Source organism: Gorilla gorilla, chromosome 11, assembly GCF_029281585.2.
Source record: "Gorilla gorilla gorilla isolate KB3781 chromosome 11, NHGRI_mGorGor1-v2.1_pri, whole genome shotgun sequence".
Taxonomy (NCBI): domain Eukaryota; kingdom Metazoa; phylum Chordata; class Mammalia; order Primates; family Hominidae; genus Gorilla; species Gorilla gorilla.
This window is the reverse complement of record NC_073235.2, coordinates 54,048,263-54,074,147: the sequence shown is the minus strand read 5'-3', so window position 1 is coordinate 54,074,147 and position 25,885 is coordinate 54,048,263. Positions and strand designations below refer to the sequence as shown.

The 25,885-nt window shown below is 40.9% G+C and overlaps 1 protein-coding gene across 1 annotated transcript in view; it reads left to right on the top strand.

Moving 5' to 3' along the window:
- Window positions 1–25,885, top strand: part of NEB (nebulin) — a 236,003-nt gene that overhangs the window by 150,568 nt on the left and 59,550 nt on the right. The window contains exons 104-131 of the mRNA XM_031008470.3: window positions 330–434; window positions 539–850; window positions 1,559–1,663; window positions 2,215–2,313; window positions 2,517–2,618; window positions 2,756–2,863; window positions 3,455–3,766; window positions 5,118–5,222; window positions 5,333–5,437; window positions 5,790–5,894; window positions 7,006–7,113; window positions 7,217–7,330; window positions 8,121–8,318; window positions 8,718–8,822; window positions 9,618–9,722; window positions 9,822–9,926; window positions 10,231–10,338; window positions 15,904–16,017; window positions 16,923–17,120; window positions 17,448–17,552; window positions 18,174–18,278; window positions 19,105–19,212; window positions 21,197–21,301; window positions 22,522–22,629; window positions 23,198–23,302; window positions 23,403–23,507; window positions 24,494–24,592; window positions 24,936–25,046. Of these exons, the coding sequence (XP_030864330.3) occupies window positions 330–434; window positions 539–850; window positions 1,559–1,663; window positions 2,215–2,313; window positions 2,517–2,618; window positions 2,756–2,863; window positions 3,455–3,766; window positions 5,118–5,222; window positions 5,333–5,437; window positions 5,790–5,894; window positions 7,006–7,113; window positions 7,217–7,330; window positions 8,121–8,318; window positions 8,718–8,822; window positions 9,618–9,722; window positions 9,822–9,926; window positions 10,231–10,338; window positions 15,904–16,017; window positions 16,923–17,120; window positions 17,448–17,552; window positions 18,174–18,278; window positions 19,105–19,212; window positions 21,197–21,301; window positions 22,522–22,629; window positions 23,198–23,302; window positions 23,403–23,507; window positions 24,494–24,592; window positions 24,936–25,046 (3,564 nt within the window). The remainder of the gene's footprint in view (window positions 1–329; window positions 435–538; window positions 851–1,558; window positions 1,664–2,214; window positions 2,314–2,516; window positions 2,619–2,755; window positions 2,864–3,454; window positions 3,767–5,117; window positions 5,223–5,332; window positions 5,438–5,789; window positions 5,895–7,005; window positions 7,114–7,216; window positions 7,331–8,120; window positions 8,319–8,717; window positions 8,823–9,617; window positions 9,723–9,821; window positions 9,927–10,230; window positions 10,339–15,903; window positions 16,018–16,922; window positions 17,121–17,447; window positions 17,553–18,173; window positions 18,279–19,104; window positions 19,213–21,196; window positions 21,302–22,521; window positions 22,630–23,197; window positions 23,303–23,402; window positions 23,508–24,493; window positions 24,593–24,935; window positions 25,047–25,885) is intronic.

Genomic DNA, 25,885 nt, shown 5'->3' with positions numbered 1-25,885 from the left:
TATTACCCATTGTATGCCTATATTAAAATATCTCATGCACCCTATAAATATGTATATACCTACTATGTACCCATAAAAATAAAATATAAAACATTAAAATAATAAAAACAAAAGAAAGGAGATTGTCAAGCCCAGACCTTTGGACTCCAGACACCATTACATGTTCCAGGACAATGGTGCATAGAATGATTCTCACCTATTCTCTTCTTTAACTGCTCTCAAGTCCTTGGGCTTCAAAACTGTGCCCCTGTGGTATTAATTCCACCTGAGCCATTGAAGGTATTGGCAAATTTGAATCTAGGATGATACCTTATTTTTCTCCTTTTCAGAAACTTTACCGTGAGGGCTGGGATGAAATGAAGGCAGGCTGTGATGTCCGGCTGGATGCCATCCCCATCCAGGCTGCCAAGGCCTCCAGGGAGATTGCCAGTGACGTGAGTGGCCTTTTTTAACTTCTCAGTTTTTTTTTTTCAGCCGATGCCCTAGGTGCATCAAGAGGACATGCTGTGACCCATCTGCTTTATTTTTGCATCTCCAGTATAAATATAAGCTTGACCATGAGAAGCAGAAGGGACACTACGTGGGCACCCTCACAGCCAGGGATGACAACAAGATCCGCTGGGCCCTCATAGCTGACAAGCTCCAGAATGAACGAGAGTACAGGCTGGACTGGGCCAAATGGAAGGCCAAGATCCAGAGCCCTGTGGACATGCTTTCCATCCTGCACTCTAAAAATTCCCAGGCTCTGGTCAGTGACATGGATTACCGCAATTACCTGCACCAGTGGACCTGCATGCCCGACCAGAACGATGTGATTCAGGCCAAGAAGGCCTACGAACTGCAGAGCGATGTGAGTGGGCTGCATTTGGGGTTGAACTCTTTTCTCAGTTTGCCATGACTTCCAGAGAGTTTATGACACTAAACCCTTCTGTCATCATTTTACAACTTCATATCACCAAGAATTTAATATTAGTGAGACTTTATAGTATGGTATCAAAATCACCAAATCCAAGAAGGACCTGGACTTTATATCAAGAAATAAACGGTAGTATGAATACAGGTCTTAATTGTATCAGATTAAAGAAAACTGTGAAAATATTCTTTCTATAGAATTTAGATAGCAATAGAGGCTTATATCCAGTAAAATATTGGCAGCCCATGGACAGGATGTAGGCACAGCCATGCTTTTTTAATTGATACAGTGTTTAGAAATTTTGAATTAAGTTGCCAAGATTTTAAAATCCAAAAATTTTTGTGTACAAATGTCGGATTTCCCATTTCTCTTGGAAATTCAGAGGACACAGCTCTGAATTATCCCTTAGTAACAATAACCAGAATGGAATCAAGGATAACCCCCTTTAAATAAAAATATATGCTATAGTTTGTCACACTGCCTGGCCGCCTAATTAATTTTCTTACATTACCTGCGTGGCTGCTTGAGTATGTCCTCCTTGGCTTATATAGCATTTACATTGTATTTCTTCATGAGACCAGTGGATAGGCTAACTAGGACCACATGACCAGGGTTGCTGAACTCATTCTGGCCCTGTTTTCACAGAATGTTTACAAGGCTGACTTGGAATGGTTGCGTGGAATTGGGTGGATGCCAAATGACTCCGTGTCTGTCAATCATGCCAAACATGCCGCGGACATCTTCAGTGAGGTATTCCAAGATTTTACCCTGACATTCAGTACATTTCCCAAGAAAGTGACAAAATGCACAAGCTAAAATATAGTCATCTAATATCAGCAATCTTAACCATTTCAATTGCTGTGATTTAAACTGAGCATATATATTTTTCAAAATGTACTGTCCCTATCACATTATGGGACCACATCCATAATATAATATCCAGCACACTCACTGATGCTTGGCATTGTATAAATGGAAAAATCTTTTTGTCAGCAATAGCAATATACTTGGGAAAAGTTTGTTTCGTTGGAAAAATGTGCATTACAGTACACATAATGATACATTATATAACTTTGAGAGCTAAGCAAACTTCCTACTTTAAAATCTGTGGGAGGCATAAGAAGCTGATGCATTTGTTTAAAAAATAAAATGCTAAAAAGAAAGCCAAATTCCCAAGAAGACGCTATTCAGATACGGCACTGTATGTTTCTAGTAGAGAAGGACTCTAAATTTAGCGTATCTTCTCAGTTCACACACGTCTAGGAATTACAGCTATCTAAAAGATGCTTTCTTTCCCATAGAAAAAATATCGCACAAAAATAGAAACTCTCAACTTTACGCCTGTGGATGACAGAGTTGATTATGTGACAGCGAAACAAAGTGGCGAGATCCTCGATGATGTAAGTATATGGCTGTTTTAAAATCTCACAGTGATGCAGATATCACTTCCAAAGCTTTTCCATCTACTTACACTCAGAATGCAATCATCTGAAATACAGATTTTAATCATTGAAATGATGGATGCTAACAACTGCTTGGACAACATGATGTTTTCTTAACAAGTAACTTGCCCCCTTGCCTCTCATTTTTTTTTTTTTTTTAGATTAAATACCGGAAAGACTGGAATGCCACCAAATCAAAGTACACCCTCACAGAAACCCCCCTGCTGCACACTGCCCAGGAGGCTGCTAGGATACTGGACCAGGTATGGGTTTCACCCACATGCCTGGTGTTTGTGTACGAGTGGAGGGCCTTAATGGAACTGTAGGATAATTATGCACACAACTTACCCCTCCCTTCTGACTCCTCATTTTAACCCTTTATGGTGGCTCTGTCTTTCAGTATCTCTACAAGGAAGGCTGGGAGAGACAAAAAGCCACAGGTTACATTTTGCCTCCAGATGCTGTGCCATTTGTTCATGCCCATCACTGCAATGACGTTCAGAGTGAGGTAATATATCCTGATGGGAGTGCATTTTGCAAAAGTGGGACCTTGCTCCCAGGGATTCCAGTTATGCCGAAGGCAGAGATAGCACCTTCCAGGTGTTCAGTTTCAGTGTGGCAGACCTGGCCAGGCTTGGTGATGGTTGGAGTACCTGCTCCCTTTTCGGTCTTTCTTCCATGGGCTTTGAGCTTTCTTCTTTCTTCACCCGCCCACCACCCCCCTTGGCTTTTTTAAAAGCAATTGTTCAAATTCTTTACTTTTTCTTATATTCTCTGCCCTCCCTAAAATCTTTAGGCCTTTGAATAAAAATATTGCCAGAATCAGAGAACAAGTATATATTTTTTCTCTATTTTTATTTTTTAAATTTTATTTTTATCATTTTTAGGGCTATCTCAGCAGAATATTTTTCTATTTTTAAATGGGTGTTTCTTCATATGGATTTATTTCAATGCTTTTTATTATTTGCTCTCAGAGTTGGGGGTGTCAAACAAAAAGCTGGGGGGCTGAATTTGCTGATATCCCTTAGTAGATGATCAAGCCCCCTCTGCCTTGTGTGCTTGTCAAAACTGATGGAATTTATATTCCTCTTCTCGCCAGCTGAAATACAAAGCTGAACATGTGAAGCAAAAAGGTCATTATGTTGGTGTCCCGACGATGAGAGATGATCCTAAGCTGGTTTGGTTTGAGCATGCAGGCCAGATTCAGAATGAGAGACTATACAAAGAGGACTATCACAAAACAAAGGCCAAAATCAATATACCTGCTGATATGGTGTCAGTCTTGGCCGCCAAGCAGGGGCAGACCCTTGTCAGTGATATTGATTATCGTAATTACTTGCACCAATGGATGTGTCATCCTGACCAGAACGATGTTATTCAGGCAAGAAAGGCCTATGACCTACAGAGTGATGTAAGTGATTTTTGTTTCTTCATTATCTAGAAACGCATGGTACACTCTGAGAATGATGAGCAACATCCCAGATCCACAAGTGCTTGAAATTTCAGGCCATAGATATTTAATTTGTTCCCAAAGGGAATTGAGGCTGGATATGAAGTAAAAGATCAGGAGCAGTGATGGATTGATTGGTTTGCCTACTGACTGCATTTCTGAGTAACTTTCAATCAAATTTTTTTTTAAAAAAATCTGCTGCTTTTGTACCATTTTGGCCATCAGCAACTCCTCACTCACATTCACATAGAAAAGTATCAGCTGATGGAAAATAATAATTGGCTTGGGTGGGAATTGAGAATGAGTTGAGGTTTTGACAATATTAGATGATAGCACAGTTAAAGACCTAAGCATGCCCTATTCCTGCTTTGCCAAGCATCTCATTCCTCACGGCATTTATGAAGTTGTTCGCAAAACAAAAGAGAAACAAAATACTGATTAAGCCGCATGAGGGCCCAGTATGCCTCATGCAGAGCTTTGGTAAAGCTAGGATAGAGAATAAGACATAACCTACCTCCCACTGAAGCCTGAATCAAGATCTCTACCTGCCACCAGCCTTCTGTATGTGCAGAACAGTAACTTGATGCATCAACTTAGTTGTTTAGGTGCCCAGAGAAGCTAATGCTCGCTGGGTCTTCTCATCATTAACAAAAGGGAACCTGGAAGTCAAAGACTGCTGCAGCATAGATGTTGAACTTGAACATCCGACCTCACTGGTTGCTGCAGCAAAATAGCTGTTGTGGAACTTTAATCAGAATAGCAACTCTTCTTATTTTCATGTCGAGTAGGCTGGGAGAATCTAGGTTCTTGAAGGCGTAAGGGCAAGAATAAGTTTGGCTGGGACCCAGGGGATGCCTCCCCCTACCCAATACGTGAATATTTACTTGTGTAGTTTCCCTCATTTAGTCTAAATGCCCCACATACTTCTACGTGACTAAATGTATCAAATCCATCTAAAAGTACAACCTCCTTGGTAAGCCTTTTCTTATGATGATAGCAGAAAATAACAGCCCCTTCCCCTCAACTCCAATAGCATTTGAGCACTTGATCTAACAGCACTTCTTGCTTTATAAATGACTTATCTCAACTCCTAGACTCCTTCTTTATACTTATTCATCAAAACACCAAGCATAGTGCCTCATGCACAGTAACAGCCTCAAGAAATATTGCTCAGGTGAAATCACAATTGAATGAATGAGACAACTACTAGAGAGAAATCCTTTAAAAGCTTCTGAAAAAATTGTAACCTGCCCTCTGTAAGCCTGTGTCTCAGTCATTTATTCCTCCATTATATCTCTCTTCCTGCTCTCAGAATGTCTACAGAGCTGACCTGGAGTGGCTCCGAGGCATTGGCTGGATCCCACTGGATTCTGTGGACCATGTAAGGGTTACTAAGAACCAGGAAATGATGAGTCAGGTACGCAAAGCCTATTCTCCTTCTAACCTATGCCTGTCCTCCTACCTGCCATGTTGGGGTAGATAACCTGTGGTGGTAGACCTGTCTTAATTGTCTCCGTTTCTTTACAGATCAAATATAAGAAAAATGCCCTTGAAAACTATCCTAACTTTACAAGTGTGGTGGATCCTCCAGAGATTGTTTTAGCCAAGATTAATTCTGTCAATCAAAGTGATGTAAGTTTGCTTTGTGCATGCTGAAGTGCACAGACTGGGGAGTAAATTGTCTATCATTGGGTGGATTAGCTTAACTTTAGATAATTGCTTGTAAAAAAATTGGGAGGTGGTAAATTCTAAGATCATCTTTGGGGGGTATGTCTTAAAAGTCACTAGCAGGTGGTGAATTGTATTCCCTTTTAGATATCTATATTCCTATCCAAATTATTCGATTGTTTTAGCTAAAATGGACTAAAATTCAACCAGTTGGTTAGTTTTAATCTTTAAACGTGGACTGATTATGTTTCTAGGTAATCTTATAAAAATTCAATATTCATTTATAGTAATAAAAGATTTGGTTTTCTCTCCTTAGGTAAAATATAAAGAAACATTTAATAAAGCAAAGGGCAAATATACATTTTCACCAGATACACCACATATCTCCCACTCCAAAGACATGGGAAAACTCTACAGTACTGTAAGTTCTCTTTTATGTAATAACCACTCAATTTCTAATTTGAAGCTCTTGTTGCATTCATATTCTTGGCTGATTTTGTCAACTGCTGAACTTATAAGCCAGTCTATTATTTATTTTCCCATTGCACTTAGTCTTGTGTATTAGAAGTACCATGTTATTCAAGGCAAATAGCATTTATTCAGCTGGTGCTTTTGAGCTCCTGTGATGTGCCGGGCTCTTTAGGAGGCAATGAGGGGCTAAAGCTCAATGAGACAAGCCTTCAGGAGATCGTGCAAGTGAGGAGAACAGACTTAAATTAATAGAATAATAATCTAACAAGTGCTCTGGGGGCACATAGCATTGAGCACCTACCAACAGAGAAAAGGGAGGTAAGGTTGGTCCCTCTAGTAATCACGCATCAGCATCTCTAGCCAACAAGAGGAGAACTTGCCCTCCAAAATTTCATTCAGCTAATTTAAAGGAGACCAATAGTGTACATGTGTGCACCCAATGGGAAAGAATATTTGCCAGTTCTCTCCCTGTGTGCAAATTTGTTGTCACTTTTACTAGGACCGCAAAAATAGTCAACTCTTATAAAATGCCTAGAGTTGGCTGGGCATGGTGGCTCACGCCTATAATCCCAGCACTTTGGGAGGGCGAGGTTGGTAGATCACCTGAGGTCGGGAGTTAGACCAGCTTGGCCAACACGGTGAAACCCCATCTCTACTAAAAATACAAAAATTAGCCAGGCATAGTGGTGCGTGCGTGTAATCCCAGCTACTCTGGAGGCTGAGACAGGAGAATCTCTTGAACCCAGGAGGCAGAGTTTGCAGTGAGCTGAGATCACGGCACTGCACTCCAGCCTGGGTGACGGAGCAAGATTCCGTCTCAAAAAACATAAAAATAAAATAAAATAAAATAAAATAAAAAATAAAATGCCTCGAGTCTGTAAGTTTAATTTGCAATAAACCAAATAACTGCCCTATTCTAGGTAGATGCACTAACGGCTATAGATAAAGATTTCAGCCTTGCCTTGAACATACATGTTTCACCTTAATTAGACCAATTGTTTTAGTGGTATCTGAAAGAAGGTGAAAGAAAACTTTTGTTGCCGTGTATTTCTTTGTTCTAGATACTGTATAAAGGGGCGTGGGAGGGCACCAAGGCCTATGGCTACACCCTGGATGAGCGCTACATTCCCATTGTTGGAGCCAAGCATGCTGATCTGGTGAACAGTGAGGTCAGTATGACCTTTTCCTCTTCTAAGTTTGAGAGTCTTTACTGGGGATCAAGGGGCTGGTTAGGAAACTCCAGCGATTCTCAATGTTGAACCCACTTTACAGCTTAAATACAAAGAGACATATGAGAAGCAGAAAGGTCACTACCTGGCTGGAAAAGTGATCGGTGAATTCCCTGGTGTGGTTCACTGTCTGGATTTCCAAAAGATGAGGAGTGCGGTAAGTAAATGTCCACTTTAACACGGGATTTGTGCCCCATAAGTGTGCTGTCATGTCTGCCTGTTTATAACTTGCCCTTTGGTTCAGGTTAGCTGGGAAATGGAGTAGCGTAGGGTCCTTCCTGAGATTTTCCTCACCCCTCCCAGTCAGCCTGTGGACTCTTGGTAGCTGTGTGCTTCCTCCCTGCCACTTTCTCCCCGACTATTTAACACTGTGACTGCTTTGTGTTCAGAAAAGGAAAAAGCATCAAGGTCACTATTTACCCTGTGTTATAAAACGATGGAAAACTTCAGGCCAGGTGAAATGGCTCACACCTGTAATCCCAGCACTTTGGGAGGCCAAGGCAGGCAGATCACCAGAGGTCAGGAGTTTGAGACTGGCCTGGCCAACATGATGAAACCTCATCTCTACTAAAAATACAGAAATTAGCTGGGTGTGGTGGTGCATGCCTGTAATTCTAGTTACTTGGGATGCTGAGGCATGAGAATTGTTTGAACCCAGGAGGCAGAGGTTGCAGTGAGTGGAGATCACACCATTGCAATCCAGTCTGGGCAACAGAGTAGGACACCATCTCAAAAAAAAAAAAAAAAAAAAAGAAGAAGAATATATTAAAGTATATAAAGTATATATATATATGAAGTATAAAGTATAAAGAATATAATAAAGTATATATTAACCTTAGTTTATTCTAGAGATACTGATCTATATGGGAAATAAGGATCTAAAAGACATTGATCTGAATAATTTACATTTAAACCCCTTTCTTATTTTTGTCTTTAAAACATATTAGTTGAACTACAGAAAACATTATGAGGATACCAAAGCAAATGTTCATATCCCCAATGACATGATGAATCACGTGCTGGCTAAAAGGTGCCAGTACATCCTCAGTGACCTGGAGTATCGACACTATTTCCACCAGTGGACGTCTCTTCTGGAAGAACCCAATGTTATACGTGTCCGAAACGCCCAGGAGATCTTGAGTGATGTATGATGTCCCTTCTGCAGCTTGACTCAGCTACAGCTTCCATGACTGTGTCTTGGCTACCCCCCAACCCTGGCTGCCATGCTCCCGTTGTCCCTGTATTCATAAATCTTGCTGCTTCTCAAAACAAAGTGGCATGAGTAACCACTTTTTGGTATAAGAATCCACCCTAAGCCATAGGACACATATGTTAAATATTTAATTGGTTTCACAATAGACTCAGACATTGATATTGCTCCCAAGCTTCTTTAGGCTTGGGAATTAAAGACCTTCCAGCTGGTGAGAGGCCTACCCTATGTCTTCTAAGCAATAAGCACAGCCAACGGCTGATAGGAAATTATCAAATGCTCAATTGTAAATTCAGAATACCTTCCACATTTCATTGTTCTCTCTTTCTTGCAGAATGTGTATAAAGATGACCTGAATTGGTTGAAAGGCATTGGTTGCTACGTTTGGGATACACCCCAAATCCTCCATGCCAAGAAATCATACGACCTTCAGAGTCAGGTGAGCCACCTTCCTTGAAGGACTGGCTCTCCATGGGTCATCAGAATCCATGGTGGTGTCAGTGGGCTGATGGGAAGGCAAAGAAAGCTGCTGTAACAGTGTAGGCTCTAACTGACCAAAGCCCCTCCTCTCCCAATCAAAACTCTTCTAGTGTCCTGCTCTGGGGCTGGATCTTCCCAGTCTGAGTCTCTCCTCTGGTTTAAGGCAGTGCACATTTATAATAAAAGTTTATCTGGGAGGTGTTTCTTAGTGAACTACTCTCAAGCATCTGTACCTTAGTTGATCAGGTTAACTTGCAGAGAGTAGGAGGTAGAAGCATCCTTTGATTACAGGTAGATAAGTTTTGGAGGAAAAAAATCAGTATCTGGAAAACTTTTCAGCACATGGTTCAGCTCTGATAGGGCAGTTGTAATAGAATGTTAAAAGTGAGGGGCATGTATACATATGTAACTAACCTGCACATTGTGCACATGTACCCTAAAACTTAAAGTATAATAATAAAAAAAAAAAGAGTTCAAAACCAAAAAAAAAAAAAGTGAGGGGTTGCTGTCAGGGATGGAGAATAGGCATGGAAAAGGCAACAAAATGGCCAAAATCTCGACCCCAGTCTCAGTCAAGAGAAACTATTCATTCTGGCAGCCATACAAAGTCTGCAAGACTCTAGAATGACAGCCTGTTTGTTAGGATTAAAGCAGAAATCCAGAAATAAAGGCACATGTAAGTTGGCACAAGCAGCTACAGCTGATGACAGACCTGTATGTTACCATTTTTGATGACTTTTGTTTTTTTTCACAGCTACAATATACAGCAGCAGGTAAAGAAAATCTACAAAACTATAATCTGGTCACAGACACGCCCCTCTATGTGACTGCTGTTCAGAGTGGCATTAATGCCAGTGAGGTGCGTCTTCCTATACTCCTCTTCCAGGGACCAACTATTTCTTGTCTTAATGTATTTTCTAACAACAGAGGTGAATAAACTATTGTTGCTTGTCTACAGGTGAAATATAAAGAAAATTATCATCAGATTAAGGACAAATACACAACAGTTCTAGAAACAGTGGATTATGACAGAACCAGAAACCTGAAGAATCTTTACAGCAGTGTGAGTTGAGTTTTTTTTCCCCCTTATATATGAGCCACCTTTCCCCCTTCTGGGACAGTAAGAGAATAAATGGGATGGACACTCTATCCCTAAAGGCTTTTCTATGGTTTTTTCCTGGACCTTCAATCCTACTTTACCTCATAAAATTCTAGTAGGTACAATTAAATAAGCCCCACCTTAAAGAGGAGTCCTGGGAGTTAGTAGGGAGTGTGTGAGAAGGACAGAAACAGAAGGAAAACCTGCTACTCAGAAGCTAACCAGATGCATTTTCCCGTATTCACAAGAAGGTCTTTAATTCCTGCAGAACCTGTACAAGGAGGCCTGGGATAGAGTGAAAGCCACCAGCTACATCCTGCCTTCCAGCACCTTGTCCCTGACACACGCCAAGAACCAGAAGCATCTGGCCAGCCATGTAAGTAAAGCAAAAACATGACAGCTTTCCCACCCTCCCTCCCCTCCCCTGCTCTCCACTCCAAGAATCTTTCAGGCTGATTCATACGTTGTCCAGAAGTACCCCTAGCACTCCCGTGGGCATGTCCAGGAAATAATTCCAAATGCTCAGTCATTAGAGTCTATGTGCTCACTGCCTCTCTCTCTCTGCTGCCTGGAGAGAATCACAAGCACCTGCAAGGAGGACAGAATGTGACCTTTCAGGCTGCCTGTATGCACATGATAATCTCTGCTAGAGTCAGAAGTAAGGATGGGCTGAAGACATAATACACCTTACAGAAATAGACTTTTTCAATAGAATTACATGGATGTAGGGCAAAAATAAACCGGTGAATATGATAACCGGTTATTATACCATCCCCAGTTAATATAAATTATTTTATAGCAATGAAATAGAAAACATTTAAAAATTGTTTAATTCTCCTTTTTTAGGTAGAACTTTTCTTAGATATAAACATAATTGTAAAACAAACAAACCCTAAATCTCATGAGCTGTTTAAATATAGTAGAAGATCGTACATCCTCTAACTCTTTATGCCTTTAAATCTTATGACCTCTAACCATTAATGTTCTTAAGTAAAACCTTTTTGCGTGTGTGTGTTTTGTTTTGGTTTATTATGCTTTAAGTTCTGGGGTACACGTGCAGAACGTGGAGGTTTATTACATAGGTATACATATGCCATGGTGGTTTGCTGCACCCATCAACCCATCATCTACATTAGGTATTTCTCCTAATGCTATCCCTCTCCTAGCCCCCTACTCCCTGAGACAACCCGGTGTGTGATGTTCCCCTCCCTGTGTCCATGTGTTCTCACTGTTCAACCCCCACTTATGAGTGAGAACATGCAGTGTTTGGTTTTCTGTTCTTGTGTTAGTTTGCTGAGAATGATAGTTTCAAGCTTCATCCATGTCCCTGCAAAGGACATGAACTCATCTTTTTTATGGCTGCATGGTATTCCATGGTGTATATATGCCATATTTTCTTTATCCAGTCTATCATTGATGGGCATTTGGGTTGGTTCCAAGACTTTGCTATGGTGAAGAGTGCTGCAATAAACATACATGTGCATGTGTCTTTATAGTAGAATGATTTATAATCCATTGGGTATATACCCAGTAATGGGATTGCTGGGTCAAATGGTATTTCTAGTTCTAGATCCTTGAGGAATCACCACACTGTCTTCCACAATGGTTGAACTAGTTTACACTCCCACCAACAGTGTAAAAGTCTTCCTATTTCTTTACATCCTCTCCAGCATCTGTTGTTTCCTGACTTTGTAATGATCACCATTCTAACTGGCGTGAGATGGCATCTCATTGTGGTTTTGATTTGCATTTCTCTAATGACCAGTGATGATGAGCATTTTTTCATATATTTGTTGGCCACATAAATGTCTTCTTTTGAGAAGTGTCTGTTCATATCCTTCGCCCACTTTTTGATGGGGTTGTTTGTTTTTTTCTTGTAAATTTGTTTAAGTTCTTTGTAGATTCTGGATAGTAGCCCATTGTCAGATGGATAGATTGCAGAAATTTTTTCCCATTCTGTAGGTTGCCTTTTCACTCTGATAGTAGTTTCTTTTGCTGTGCAGAAGTTCTTTAGTTTAATTAGATTCCATTTGTCTATTTTGGCCTTTGTTGCCATTGCTTTTGGTGTTTCAGTCATGAAGTGTTTGCCCATGCCTATGTCCTGAAAGGTATTGCCTAGGTTTTCTTCTGGGGTTTTTATGGTTTTAGGTCTTATGTGTACATTTTTAGTCCATCTTGAGTTAATTTTTGTATGAGGTGTAAGGAAGGGATCCAGTTTCAGCTTTCTGCATATGGCTAGCCAGTTTTCCCAGCACCATTCATTAAATAGGGAGTCTTCTCCCCATTACTTGTTTTTGTCAGGTTTGTCAAAGATCAGATGATTGTAGATATGTGGTGTTGTTTCTGAGGCCTCTGTTCTGTTCCATTGGTCTATATATCTGTTTTGGTAAAAGTACCATGGTGTTTTTATTACTTTAGCCTTGTAGTATAGTTTGAAGTCAGATAGGGTAATGCCTCCAGCTTTAATTTTTTCCAATTCTGTGAAAAAAGTCAATGGTAGCTTGATGGGGATAGCATTGAATCTATAGATTACCTTGGGCAGTATGGCTATTTTCACGATATTGAGTCTTCCTATCCATGAGCATAGAATGTTTTTCCATTTGTTCGTGTCCTCTCTTAGTTCCTTGAGCAGTGGTTTGTAGTTCTCCTTGAAGAGGTCCTTCAGATCCCTTATAAGTTGGATTCCTTAGGTATTTTATTATCTTTGTAGCAGTTGTGAATGGGAGTTCACTCATGATTTGGCTCTCTGTTTTTTACTGGTATATAGAAATGCTTGTGATTTTTGCACATTGATTTTGTATTCTGAGACTTTGCTGAAGTTGCTTATCAGCTTAAGGAGATTTTGGGCTGAGACGATTGGGTTTTCTAAATATATAATCAGGTCATCTGCAAACAGAGACAATTTGACTCCCTCTTTTCCTAATTGAATACCGTTTCTTTCTTTCTCTTGCCTCATTTCCCTGGCCAGAACTTCCAATACTATGTTGAATAGGAGTGGTGAGAGAGGGCATCCCTGTCTTGTGCCAGTTTTCAAAGGGAATGCTTCCAGCTTTTGCCCATTCAGTATGATATTGGCTGTGGGTTTGTTATAAATAGCTCTTACTATTTTGAGATACATTCCATCAATACCTAGTTTATTGAGAGTTTTTAGCATGAAGAGCTGTTGAATTTTGTCGAATGCCTTTTCTGTATCTATTGAGATAATCATGTGGTTTTTGTCCTTGGTTCTGTTTATGTGATAGATTACATTTATTGATTTGCATATGTTGAACCAGGCTTGCATCCCAGTGGTGAAGCTGACTTGATCAAGGTAGATAAGCTTTTTGATGTGCTGCTGGATTTGGTTTACCAGTATTTTACTGAGGATTTTCACATCGATGTTCATCAGGGATATTGGTCTAAAATTCTCTTTTTTGGTTGTGTCTCTGCCCGGCTTTGGTATCAGGATGATGCCGGCCTCATAAAATGAGTTAGGGAGGATTCCCTCTTTTTCTGTTGTTTGGAATAGTTTCAGAAGGAATGGTACCAGCTCCTCCTTGTACCTCTGGTAGAATTCAGGTGTGAATCTGTCTGGTCCTGGACTTTTTTTGGTTGCGAGGCTGTTAATTACTGCCTCAATTTCAGAACTTGTTATTGGCCTATTCAGGGATTCAACTTCTTCCTGGTTTAGTCTTGGAAGGGTGTATGTGTCCAGGAATTTATCCATTTCTTCTAGATTTTCTAGTTTATTTGCATAGAGGTGTTTATAGTATTCTCTGATGGTAGTTTGTATTTCTGTGGGAACGGTGGTGATATCCCCTTTATCATTTTTTATTGTGTCTATTTGATTCTTCTTTCTTTTCTTCTTTATTAGTCTTGCTAGCAGTCTATCTATTTTGTTGATCTTTTCAAAAAAACAGCTCCTGGATTCATTGATTTTTTTGAAGGGTTTTTTGTGTCTCAATCTCCTTCAGTTCTGTTCTGATCTTAATTATTTCTTGTCTTCTGCTAGCTTTTGAATTTGTTTGCTCTTGCTTCTCTAGTTCTTTTAATTGTGATGTTAGGGTGTCAATTTTAGATCTTTCCTGCTTTCTCTTGTGGGCATCTAGTGCTATAAATTTACCTCTACACACTGCTTTAAATGTGTCCCAGAGATTCTGAGTTCAAGTCCTGATATCCTTGTTAATTTTCTGTCTGGTTGATCTGTCTAGTGTCGACAGTGAGATGTTAAAGTCTCCCACTATTATTGTGTTGCAGTCTAAGTCTCTTTGTAGGTCTCTAAGAAATTGTTTTATGAATATGCGTGCTCCTGTGTTGGGTGTGTATATATTTAGGATAGTTAGCTCTTCTTGTTTCATTGATCCCTTTCCCATTATGTAATGCCCTTCTTTGTCTCTTTTGATCTTTGTTGGTTTAAAGTCTGTGTAAAACCTTTTATTGTAAAATTCCCTGTAAGCTTTATTGTAATTCTTAGCCCAGTTCTCCTTCAGAAAAATTAGAGACTTTATCTCTTAATCAGGAACATTTTATGTAACACTTTAAATCAGCATTTCTCAAACATGTTTTGACCATGACTCACAGTGGGAAATTTATTTTTTATTTCAAGTTCACATACACAGACACACACCCCTGAAGTTTACCTGAGTTTCTTCTGGCACAAATGTCTCACAGAAGAGTAGTGACTGCTGGACTAGAGACAGTGCACTCTGATAATTTCCATTCTGTTCTACTCATTTAAATGCTAGTGACTCAGTAAATGGATTTCACTACTCTACTGGGCTTACAGATGCACAGCTTAGAAATAAACTTCATTAGACAGTCTATGGAATTATTTAATTTTTACCTGGAGGAAAAAGTAACATATATGATTTTACCCAGACCCACCTCTATTTGGAAGATTGCAAAAAGGAACAAACTTTTCATTTTGGAAGAAAAGTACTATAGATAAGATTTTAAAAGCTCAAAAGAGGCTTTTTCCTTGAGTCATGAACAAAATTATAGAGGCAAGATTCTTGGCAAATTGGTTTTGGAGCAAGGTAAAACATAGAGAAATTAATCCTTTAAAAGAAGTATTCTGACCTTATTTTAGGAAAAAGTTTTGTGTGTGTGTGTGCATGTGTGTGTGTTTTTTTTTTAAGGGTGCCTTTAAATGCCATCATCTTTGAAGCTGAGAAATAGATTAGATGTAAGAAGCTGATTTTCTGTTTTGGAAAAATCTAGTGGAAATTTTGGTTGGCCTCCAGTCAATGAAGAGCATTGCTGGAATTCTGACACAAATATATACTCCCATCTCTCTTTTGTTACAGAGGTGCAAATCTCTGAGTTGTGGAAGAATTGTTATTTTATTATTGTGTGCTATGAGATTGGATCTTAGTCTCTGTCTTAACCTGGTTTATATAATCATGGAACACTAATTAACAGGCAACATGGCTTAAGAACTAATTGTTATCCCACAGAAGTTGATTGCACTGTATTTTTGAAAGTCTTGTAGAAACTGAAATCCAAGGATTGTGTTTTCTTAGCAGCAGACTTTTCAGTTATTAAAAACAAAGATATTCCTAGGCACAGTTTTAATCTCGCACTCCTTTTAGTAAGAAAAACAAAGCCATTACCACAAGAGAATATTTTTAAATTACATAATCTTTAAAATGAATTGCTTGTAGTAGCAGTAAAAGTACTAGTATTGCTATAGGAATTTTGAAAACAGCAACTAAAATTTCGTAGTGCTCTGTGGTTTAAAAGTACTTTTGATACAGTCTGATTTAAGCCACATGATAACCCCATGGCAGGCACTACTGCTGTATCTCTCTGTACAGGTGGGGAAATGAGTTCAGAGAAGTGTTGTCCCCAATGCTGGGTGGATCTCAGAGTCAGGTTTTTCCCATTAAGTCTTATGCTGTTTTAATAATATAAATCCATTACTCTCTAAAACTGTTTCTTCCTTTCTACTTATTCTCTATAGATCAAATATCGGGAAGAATATGAAAAGTTCAAAGCTCTTTATACATTACCAAGAAGTGTTGACGATGATCCGAACACAGCACGGTGCCTCCGAGTTGGCAAGCTTAACATCGATGTAAGTACGGTCATGCGCCCCTTAATGACTAGGATACATTCTGAGAAATGTGCCGCTCGTTATGTGATTTCGTTGTTGTGCTAACATCATAGAGTGCACTTCCACATACCTAGATGGGATAGCCTATTGCTCCTAGACTACAAACCTGTACAGCATGTTACTGTACTGAATACTGTAGGCAACGGTAACACAGTGGCAAGTATTTGTGTATCTAAACTTAGAAAAGGTACAGTAAAAACTCAGCATTATAATCTTTTGACTGAAACATTGTTATGCAACACATGAGGGTAACTCCAAAGACCTTACTTCAAATTTAAGTCAAGTAAAATAGCCATGTATTATTAATAGGAACATTTCTTTTCTTTTCTTTTTAAGACAGGTCTCACTCTGTTGCTCTGGCTGGAGGGCAGTGGTGCAATCACAGCTCACTGCAAGCCTCTACCTCTTGGGCTCCGGGAATCATCCCACCTCAGCCTGCTGAGTAACTGGGCCTACAGGCATGCACCACCACACCCAGCTAAGATTTTTTTTTGTAGCGATTGGAATCTCGCTATGTTGCCCACTCTGGTCTCAAACTCCTGGGCTCAAGCGATTCTCCTGCCTCAGTCTCCCACAGTGCTGGGATTACAGGTGTGAGTTATCATGCCCAGCGTGAACATTTTCTATTTACCAATGCATATGACACTGACTGTGCACATGTAAAGAAGCTACACATTATTTCAGCTATAATGCTTTATTTTTTAAAAATTTCCCTTGGTGTTAATCTATAGAAAATGTCAGAAAATACCAGTCACTGCCCTGCCCCCAACTGTTCGCTGTGAGTTGGTTAGCCTGACTTCTCATGTATGGCCATGATGCCTTGGCACAATTTCCTGTATAACTGGCATGTGATTTTAACTTTACAGCGCCTGTACAGATCAGTTTATGAAAAGAACAAGATGAAAATCCACATCGTGCCCGACATGGTAGAGATGGTTACTGCCAAGGATTCTCAGAAGAAAGTCAGTGAGATTGATTACCGCCTGCGCCTCCACGAATGGATTTGCCACCCCGACTTGCAAGTCAATGATCACGTCAGGAAAGTCACAGATCAGATCAGCGATGTAAGCCTGTGACTTAAGAAGTACCCCTCCACGGCCCTGCCCCACGGCCCCACCCAGAAGAGCAGCAAACTCACCCATTTCTTTACCGTAGCCTTTTTCCACTATCTGTTCCCTATATGTCCATTTGTCCAACTTGACTTCAGAGCTGTCTCTGGAAGCAGGGCTCTGTGTACACATGTTTCTGTGGCTCCCCTGAGCCTCTTTGCATAATGCCTTTGCTCCTCATTCCACAAAGCCTTCTGAGTCTAGAATGTACCTCTGTTTTCAGTGTTAAAGTTATTATGGTCAATTTTTTTTTTTCTGATCCTCTCTATCAAAACCCTCTAGATTGTATACAAGGATGACCTCAACTGGCTGAAAGGCATTGGTTGCTACATCTGGGACACTCCTGAAATCCTCCATGCCAAGCATGCTTATGATCTACGTGATGATGTGAGTTTGCCTTGTTTTGTTCTTTAGTATATTTCCATTTCTCCATAGTCTAGAGTTAAGAGGAGGTTATATAAAATAGGTACATTGTCACAGGCCAGCTCTGGGGGGTGGCTGAGCTGGAGAAAGATGCTAGGAGCAGAGCAACCATCTCTCAGGAAGGCATATGGCATTCTTATTAAACTGCAGTCCAGGTGTGCCATCGTCCTCTGGTGGAGAAGGGACCAGCATCTTCTCTTTCTACGTTTTAGGCTATTTTGGATATATTAACAAGCACTTAATTGTCATTTTAGGAAAGTGTCATTTGTTAGTGTTTGCAATGCTATAGACAAGCTCTATTTGTAAAGAGAGGATTTTCCACGCAAATTAAATACTGTAATGAGGATTTCAGTAAGAAAGCTTAAACTTTCCTAGAAGAGTAGTTATCAAGTGTCCTAGAAGACTCTAGAAGCCCCATATAAGTGTTGGTTACACTGTTACAAAATTCAAATGCATCTCGGTCTGTTGAGTAGTGCTGATGAATATAAATCTCATGAGTTAAAAGCAACCAAACCCTCTGTGAAAACCAGCAGTTTCAAGCATAAGGAATGGTCCAACATGGGCTTGCTTTCTTCCTCTCGGCAGATCAAGTATAAAGCTCACATGTTGAAAACAAGGAATGACTACAAGCTTGTCACAGATACACCAGTCTACGTGCAGGCTGTCAAAAGTGGGAAACAGCTAAGTGACGTAAGTGATCCCTGGGTAAGTTAAGTGGACAGTAATAAAGCAGGGCCACCACTCAAGCAGAGGTGGCAAAAACCATAGACCGGGCAATGCCAAGTCTTTTCTAACTGGGAAACCAGAGTTGGTGCGTTTGAAAGCACTGAAGATGCTGCTGGCTATTGTTTCCTGAAACCTGATGCATTCAAGCAGTTTGCTGGGGTGGAGTTGTAGGTGATCCAAGTCTATGAAGTAACTTTGTGCCTTAGCACTTCCAACGTGTTTTCTGTGCCCTGTGTCATAGCAAGTTTATTTCTATCTAGGCCATTTAATAAATTAGAACCAGCTATGGTAGAATAAGAAGGAAGCAGGATCTGGACTTAGAGTTGTGGAGTGCAGTCTCACCTCTACCACACATTATCTATAAGGCTTATGAAAAGCACTTAATCCATCTGAGCCTCCCATTCTGATGCATAAAATGGGGACGTAAGGAAGCACCCACTGTGACGCCTGACACAAAGCAGGCAGGGCAGGCACAAAGCTGCTCTTTCTTTATTAACTCCACAGGTTGGTAAGTCAATATCAGATCCCGCCAGTGAGTGCAAACATTGAGACCTATTATTTTGGAACTTCTAGTGGTAAAATGCCCACCCTTCCTCTTCTTGTGCCTGGGCCATCTCTTCTGTTTCTCAGTGTGAGTGTCCACACGCTGGCTCTGATCCTATTGGACAAGCCACAGTAACGTGTCAGATGAGTTCTCCAGGCAAAGGGAAGCAGGCTACCGTTATTTTTTTTAAAGAGGGACCTGGGTTCCCATTCTCTTTGCTTCTAACAATGCTTCTTTCTGCACCAGGCTGTCTACCACTATGACTATGTGCACAGTGTCAGAGGCAAAGTGGCTCCAACTACCAAAACCGTGGATCTGGACCGGGCCCTTCATGCATACAAGCTCCAGAGTTCGGTGAGCAGTGAGAACTTGAGAGTGCCCAGCAGAAATCCGTTCCATCAGCCTCTGTGGAAGCAAGTTGAGCTTGCTTCCTCTTGACCTGACCTTGTATAAATGCTGTTCTATTCACATGAGGTGAAAAAACAAAAACACAGAGCATAATCTATCTTTCCTCCTAGCTGCCAGGATCCCCCTTTGGAGCAATCAAACCAACATAATGGGCATGTTTTAGCAATATTTACAAGTTACAAAGAAGAAAGCCAATATACATTCTCTGCTTTCAAAAAGCTGAAAATCAAGATAACGGAGACAAGGCCTTTAACCTCAATAAAAGATGAACTAGGAATTGTTGCTGGAATTCAGAAGAGAAAGAACCTGGATCCCACCTGCATATTTAACCTACCTATTCTATGTTACCCAATGGTGCTGATTTGGTCTCATCTTTTCATGTTATTTCCCATCTTGTGTATTAAAAATAATTTTGGGCCAGGTGCGGTGGTTCATGCCTGTAATCCCAGCAATTTGGGAGGCTGAGGTGGGCAGATCACCTGAGGTCAGGAGTTCGAGACCAGCCTGGCCAACATGGTGAAACCCCATCGCTACTAAAAATACAAAAAATTAGCCAGATATGGTAGTGCATGCCTGTAATCCCAGCTACTTGGGAGGCTGAGGCAGGAGAATCTTTTGAACCCAGGAGGCGGAGGTTGCAGTGAGCTGAGATTGCACCACTGCACTCCAGCCTGGGCAACAAGAGCAAAACTCCGTTTCAAATAATAATAATAATAATAATTTTGGCCAGGCACAGTGGCTCATGCCTGTAATCCCAGCACTTTAGGAGGTCATGGCAGGTGGATGGCTTGAGCCTGGAGTTCGAGACCAGCCTGAGCAACATGGTGAAACCCTGTCTGAACAAAAAGACAAAAATAAATAAATTAGCCAGGCATAGTGGCATGCACCTGTGGTCCCAGCTACTTGGGAGGTTGAGGTGAAAAGATTACCTCAGCCCAGGGAGGTCAAGGATGCAGTGAACTGTGATGGTGCCACTGCACTACAGTCTGGGTGACAGAGTGAGACCCTGTCTCAAAAATAAAATAAAAATAATTTGGTTTTTCATATTTTAAATGTAATTCTTAATCCTAAACTCCAAGAGACAGAGTATTTAAGATCACAGACAGACACTCCTCCATGTCCTCCCTTTCTGCCATGAACACATGCATCCTGACCTCTTCACGGCCTGATGTCAACACACTGTGTTTGGAAGGGGCAGGAGAGGGTAATACAGACATGTGCCTGGCTATATCTTCGTGATGGCTTGCATATCATCACCTGAGGATGGAGTAATGGCAGAGGTGAAACTTGGTTACCTGTCTTCTCTGCATTTCCCAAATTCTTGCTAGATGCCATACAGCCAACTGGGCATATGTTTGGAAGCACAGAGGAATTAGTGTTTTTTGTTTTTTTTTTTTTTTTTTTTTTGGAGACAGGGTCTCCTCTGTCTCCCAGGCTGGAGTGCAACAGTGCAATCACAGCTCACTGCAATCTCAAATTCCTGGGCTCAAGTAATCCTCCCACCTTAGCTTCTTAAGTAGCTGGGACTACAGGTACACGCCACCATGCCTGGCTAATTTTAAAATTTGTAGAGGTGAGATCTTGCTATGTTGTCCAGGCTAGTCTCAACTTCTGACCTTAAGCAATCCTCCTGCCTTGGCCTCCCAAAGTGTTGAGATTACAGATGTCAGCTACCACACCTGGCCAGGAACTACTTTCAATAAACCATTTCACTCATTGTTCTATTTTTCCAAAACAATAGGTGAAGAGTAATCTGACTCATTTTATGACTCTTAGAATGTATTTAATTCTCTCCTGAAATCAATTCAGTGAGCATAAGTGTATTAAGTATCTTGTCAAAAATGTAACACGAGCTATATGTGATTTGTTAAGCTCAGATCAGTTACTTGATGCCCGATGTCATTTAACCTTCTCTTCCTCATTCCCGCAGAATCTATACAAAACCAGCCTGCGCACCCTGCCCACTGGATATAGACTTCCAGGTGACACTCCTCACTTCAAACACATCAAGGACACCCGTTACATGAGCAGTTATGTGAGTGGTCTCCTCCTCATTGAGATGGGTCTGAAGGTGGGGTGGCAGGAGACTCATATTAATTAATAGCCTGTTCTAATCCTCCAGTCTCACCCTCAAGGTTCAACCTGATAGAATGATGGGAGCTGGAGAGGAGAGACAGCATATTTTTGAGGGGTGCTGTGCAATTGATTGCTTCTGCAATTCAGCAGTGCCTGGGTAGCCCCATGGGTTAGAACAGAATGTTCATGGGAGCCTTGGCTGAGGGCCCATGGCTGTCATGATGCCTCTATTTCTGCTGGCCTCACTTAGCACAGATGCACCCTGAATTATCCCAAGCCATTTATTGGAAATGCAACTTCACACACGCACTACTGAGGTGTGGTGATAGTATTGTCTTCCTTCTGCTATGTTTCACTGCAGAAGATATAACATCACCATGTGTTCCTTTGAAAAGAAGACTTCTTGCCTAGCTGCTGGCTGATATTTAGCTCACTACTTATCCTCTGTGCCCAGTTCACAGAAGGCTAGAGGGGTAGATAGGCTCTTACTACCTGTAGCTTACTCAAATGATGACCCTTATGTTGCCCTTCTCCACTTTTCACAAGTACTCAACTGGGACTTGATGCATTTACCCCATGGGGAAGGCTTAGGGAAATCGTGGCCATCCCAGTAAGTCTGGCCTGCAGACCACAATGAGCCACTGGTGGAATAATAAGCTCTCCCTCTGTGCTACCCTTCATATTCCTGGGAATCAAACCTAGTGGCCAGAAAGGACCCAATAACCTGTGGCTCAATAATGTACTTCCAAAGTAGACAGTCACAGATTTAATAATCTAACACCTAAAGGATGTGTTAAAATGGTTGGTTAAAATCAGTCCACAAAGCTATTTGTCAGTCTTAAATACATTCTCTTGTTTCTTCTTTGTATTTTCTAATTTTCTAGCCACACTGGGGCTAAAAATAAAGATTTTTCTCTGGCATTTTGCATACCTCCCAACAAACAGATTTCACCTAGGCAAGGTCAAATTTTATTCTTTTCTTGGCCTGGTTTTATTTTCCAACACATAATTTTCAAGGCCTGGATTAATATTGAAATTTTGTCAATGACTTTTCTACATACTTAATCCTTAAAAAGAGCAATTTTTCAAATAAAGGTGACATCTCTTTTCTATTTGGAGAAATGTAATGTTGCTCCTTGTTTACCCATCATTGATCTCATTCTGACTTTGCTTTTGCAGTTCAAGTACAAAGAAGCCTATGAACACACCAAGGCATATGGGTATACACTTGGCCCCAAAGATGTTCCATTTGTCCACGTCCGGAGAGTCAACAATGTTACCAGCGAGGTACCTGAATGCTGATTCTCCAAGAGACATATTGAGTTTCAATAGCCATGGCTTTGTTTGAAATGGATTAAGAATTAATCGTATTTCAGTTGTAAACTTACATACCAGCAAAAATGAAAAAGGTCCTTATTGTCACATTTTGATACTGATATTTCTTGGTAGTGGTTTTTTGTATTTGGTAATGCCTTGGAGAGACTCGGTTCCATAGATTATGATGCAAAACTTTTCTAAAGAAATAATTTCTTCTTTTGACATTTATATTCAAAAATCTTTAATAAGGTTGCATTTTAGTCTGACTCATGATCCTGGTTTTCTACACCAACTATTGGTTTGCATATCTGATCCTACTATGCAACCATCTGATAGAAAGTGGAAGGCTTTGTGCTCAGAATTCTTCACCTAAATGAAATAACTCTCATTTTCTCTTTTTTTCCTAATCTCAATCATTTTCTATATCCTCGATATTTCCTCTCCTCTTCCTTATGTAAAATATTTTATTCTTGATTAGTCAGTAGATGCCCTCATCATCCCCTACTAAATGCCTGTAATGATATTTCCTCCAACGTAGAGACTGTATCGGGAATTGTACCACAAACTGAAAGACAAGATCCATACAACTCCCGATACCCCTGAGATCCGCCAAGTCAAGAAGACACAAGAGGCTGTCAGTGAGGTGGGTATTTTCTTAGGAAAGACAGGGAGTAGAGAATAGGGATGAATGTTAATCATTCGGTCTCTAATACATATGTTTTGGGGTATTTTTTTTTCTTTAGTTGATCTACAAATCAGACTTCTTCAAGATGCAGGGCCACATGATCTCTCTGCCATACACACCCCAAGTGATCCATTGCCGCTATGTGGGAGACATCACCAGTGATGTAAGCATCTCGTAGGGGTCTTTCTGGAGTAGTCTTACCAAGATGCAGGCTTGCTTTCAGCAGTTAAAACAACCAGTGGTCTTTGAACAGCCTTTTCTGATAAGCACTTCTAAACAAAGAGTACAAGTTGGAGGTAAGACAGTGTGGGAGGAGGATGCCACAATTCTACAGCTATGGAAACAGTAATAAGAGGACCACTTGGGGAAGACAGAATTGCCATCATTCTTGATCACTCAGTGACCACCATTCTACATTCAACACGGAATCATTCCAACTCCTCACTCCCTAACTCCCTGTGTGGCCTCCATCCCAGGTCATGTTGAGTATTTTCCTCTCACTCATCCCTACTCTGACCTCATTAGCAACTTCTTGCTGCCATTTTTTTCATTCTCCTTGTATGTTCTCTCCTCCTAAAAGACCAACCCATTCAATCTGTTCTTTTCTCCAATCAATGTTATAGTAATAAAATAATAGCAGTGTTCTCTCCTCAGCTCAGGGTTAGAGACTTAAATGAAAAAAACCATGACTTATTTGTGTGCAAGTAAACTAAGAGTACAAGGTAGATGAACTGGCTGGGCACGGTGGCTCACGCCTGTAATCCCAGCACTTTGGGAGGCTGAGGAGGGCAGATCACCTGAGGTCAGGAGTTCGAGACCAGCCTGGCCAACATGGTGAAACCCCGTCTCTACTAAAAATACAAAAATTAGCCAGGCACGATGATGTACGCCTGTAATCCCAGCTACTAAGGAGGCTGAGGCAGGAGAATTGCTTGAACTCGGGAGGCGGAGGTTGCAGTGAGCCAAGATCTTGGCATTGCACTCCAGCCTGGGCAACAAGAACGAAACTCTGTCTCAAAAAAAAAAAAAAAAAAAGTAGATGAACCAAAATGAAAGATACAGTAATTAAGAAGTGTTGCTACTCCATCTTTTGTGTTTCCTGACTTACATTTGCTTATGACCAGCTATATTTCTGTGTTTGCCTCTCAGATTAAATACAAAGAGGACTTGCAGGTCCTGAAGGGATTTGGCTGCTTCCTGTATGACACTCCTGACATGGTCCGCTCCCGGCACCTGCGGAAGCTCTGGGTGAGTGCACATCATCACAATGCATAATTACCCCCGCACAGCTGGATGCCCCCATCACCAGCCTCCAGGGCTGGGCAGAAGGGATCTTAGCCTGCAGCTACTTTTAAGGGGAAGTTTATCATTAACTCACTTGAGCAGATTATCACCTTAATGTGATCTGTGCCTCCTATGAAAGGTGCTGAGCTTAGTTAAACGACAATTGTTTTTGCTCCTGCCTGGGAAGACATCCGGGACACATGAAAGCCCTGCTCAGCTTACACATGCCAGACATTTGAAAGACAATATGACATGAATCCCTTAAATGATTAATCAACTTGTATTTCTGTTTTTTTTTTTTTTTAAGTCTAATTACCTATACACTGATAAGGCAAGGAAGATGCGAGACAAATACAGAGTGGTGCTTGACACTCCAGAATACAGAAAAGTGCAAGAACTGAAGACACATCTGAGTGAGGTAAGGACGCTTTACTTGTCATTGAAGTCAATCAAATTGACCAGTACAAACTGAATTACTCCACAAGGCTCTTAGTTCCTCTAGTGATCGCTGTTCAGGCAACTGCAGCAGGTAAAATATTTCCCCTCTTAACTGTGGAATGGCTACTATGTCTAAGCAAGTCAACCAACTGCACTTTACCTCAGTTTACTTATTTTGCCCCCTTTTGGTAAGATACGCATATTCATACTTGCTCTTCCTATGTCTAGGGCTGATGAGGGGTTTTGCATGACTTTATAGATTAGAAAGACCTTTTTTTTCTTTTTTTTTTTGAGATGGAGTTTTGCTCTTGTTGCCCAGGCTGAAGTGCAATGGCGCAGTCTCGGCTCACTGCAACCTCTGTCTCCTGGGTTCATGCGATTCTCCTGCCTCAGCCTCCAGAGTAGCTGGGATTACAGGCATGTGCCACCATGCCTGGCTAATTTTGTATTTTTAGTAGTGATGGGGTTTCTCCATGTTGGCCAGGCTGGTCTCGAACTCCCAACCTCAGGTGATCCGCCCGCCTCAGCCTTCCAAAGTACTGGAATGACAGGCGTGAGCCACCATGCCTGGCCTAGAAATAATAATCTTACTTATTATTTTTGTTGTCTCTAAACTTATTTCAAAATTTTCTTTCTCTTTAATTCCTGCTATCAGGAGCCCTGAGCATGGCAGTACCATTGGAGAAGTCTTCAGTGGCTCCCTGCTCTGCTGCCCATTCAGTAAAACTCAGACTACTTAGTTTCATTTTCATCTGGCATTGAGGCTCCTGATATATTGCAGTTATTTGTGCATAGATCTGATTCTCTCACCTCGTGTGT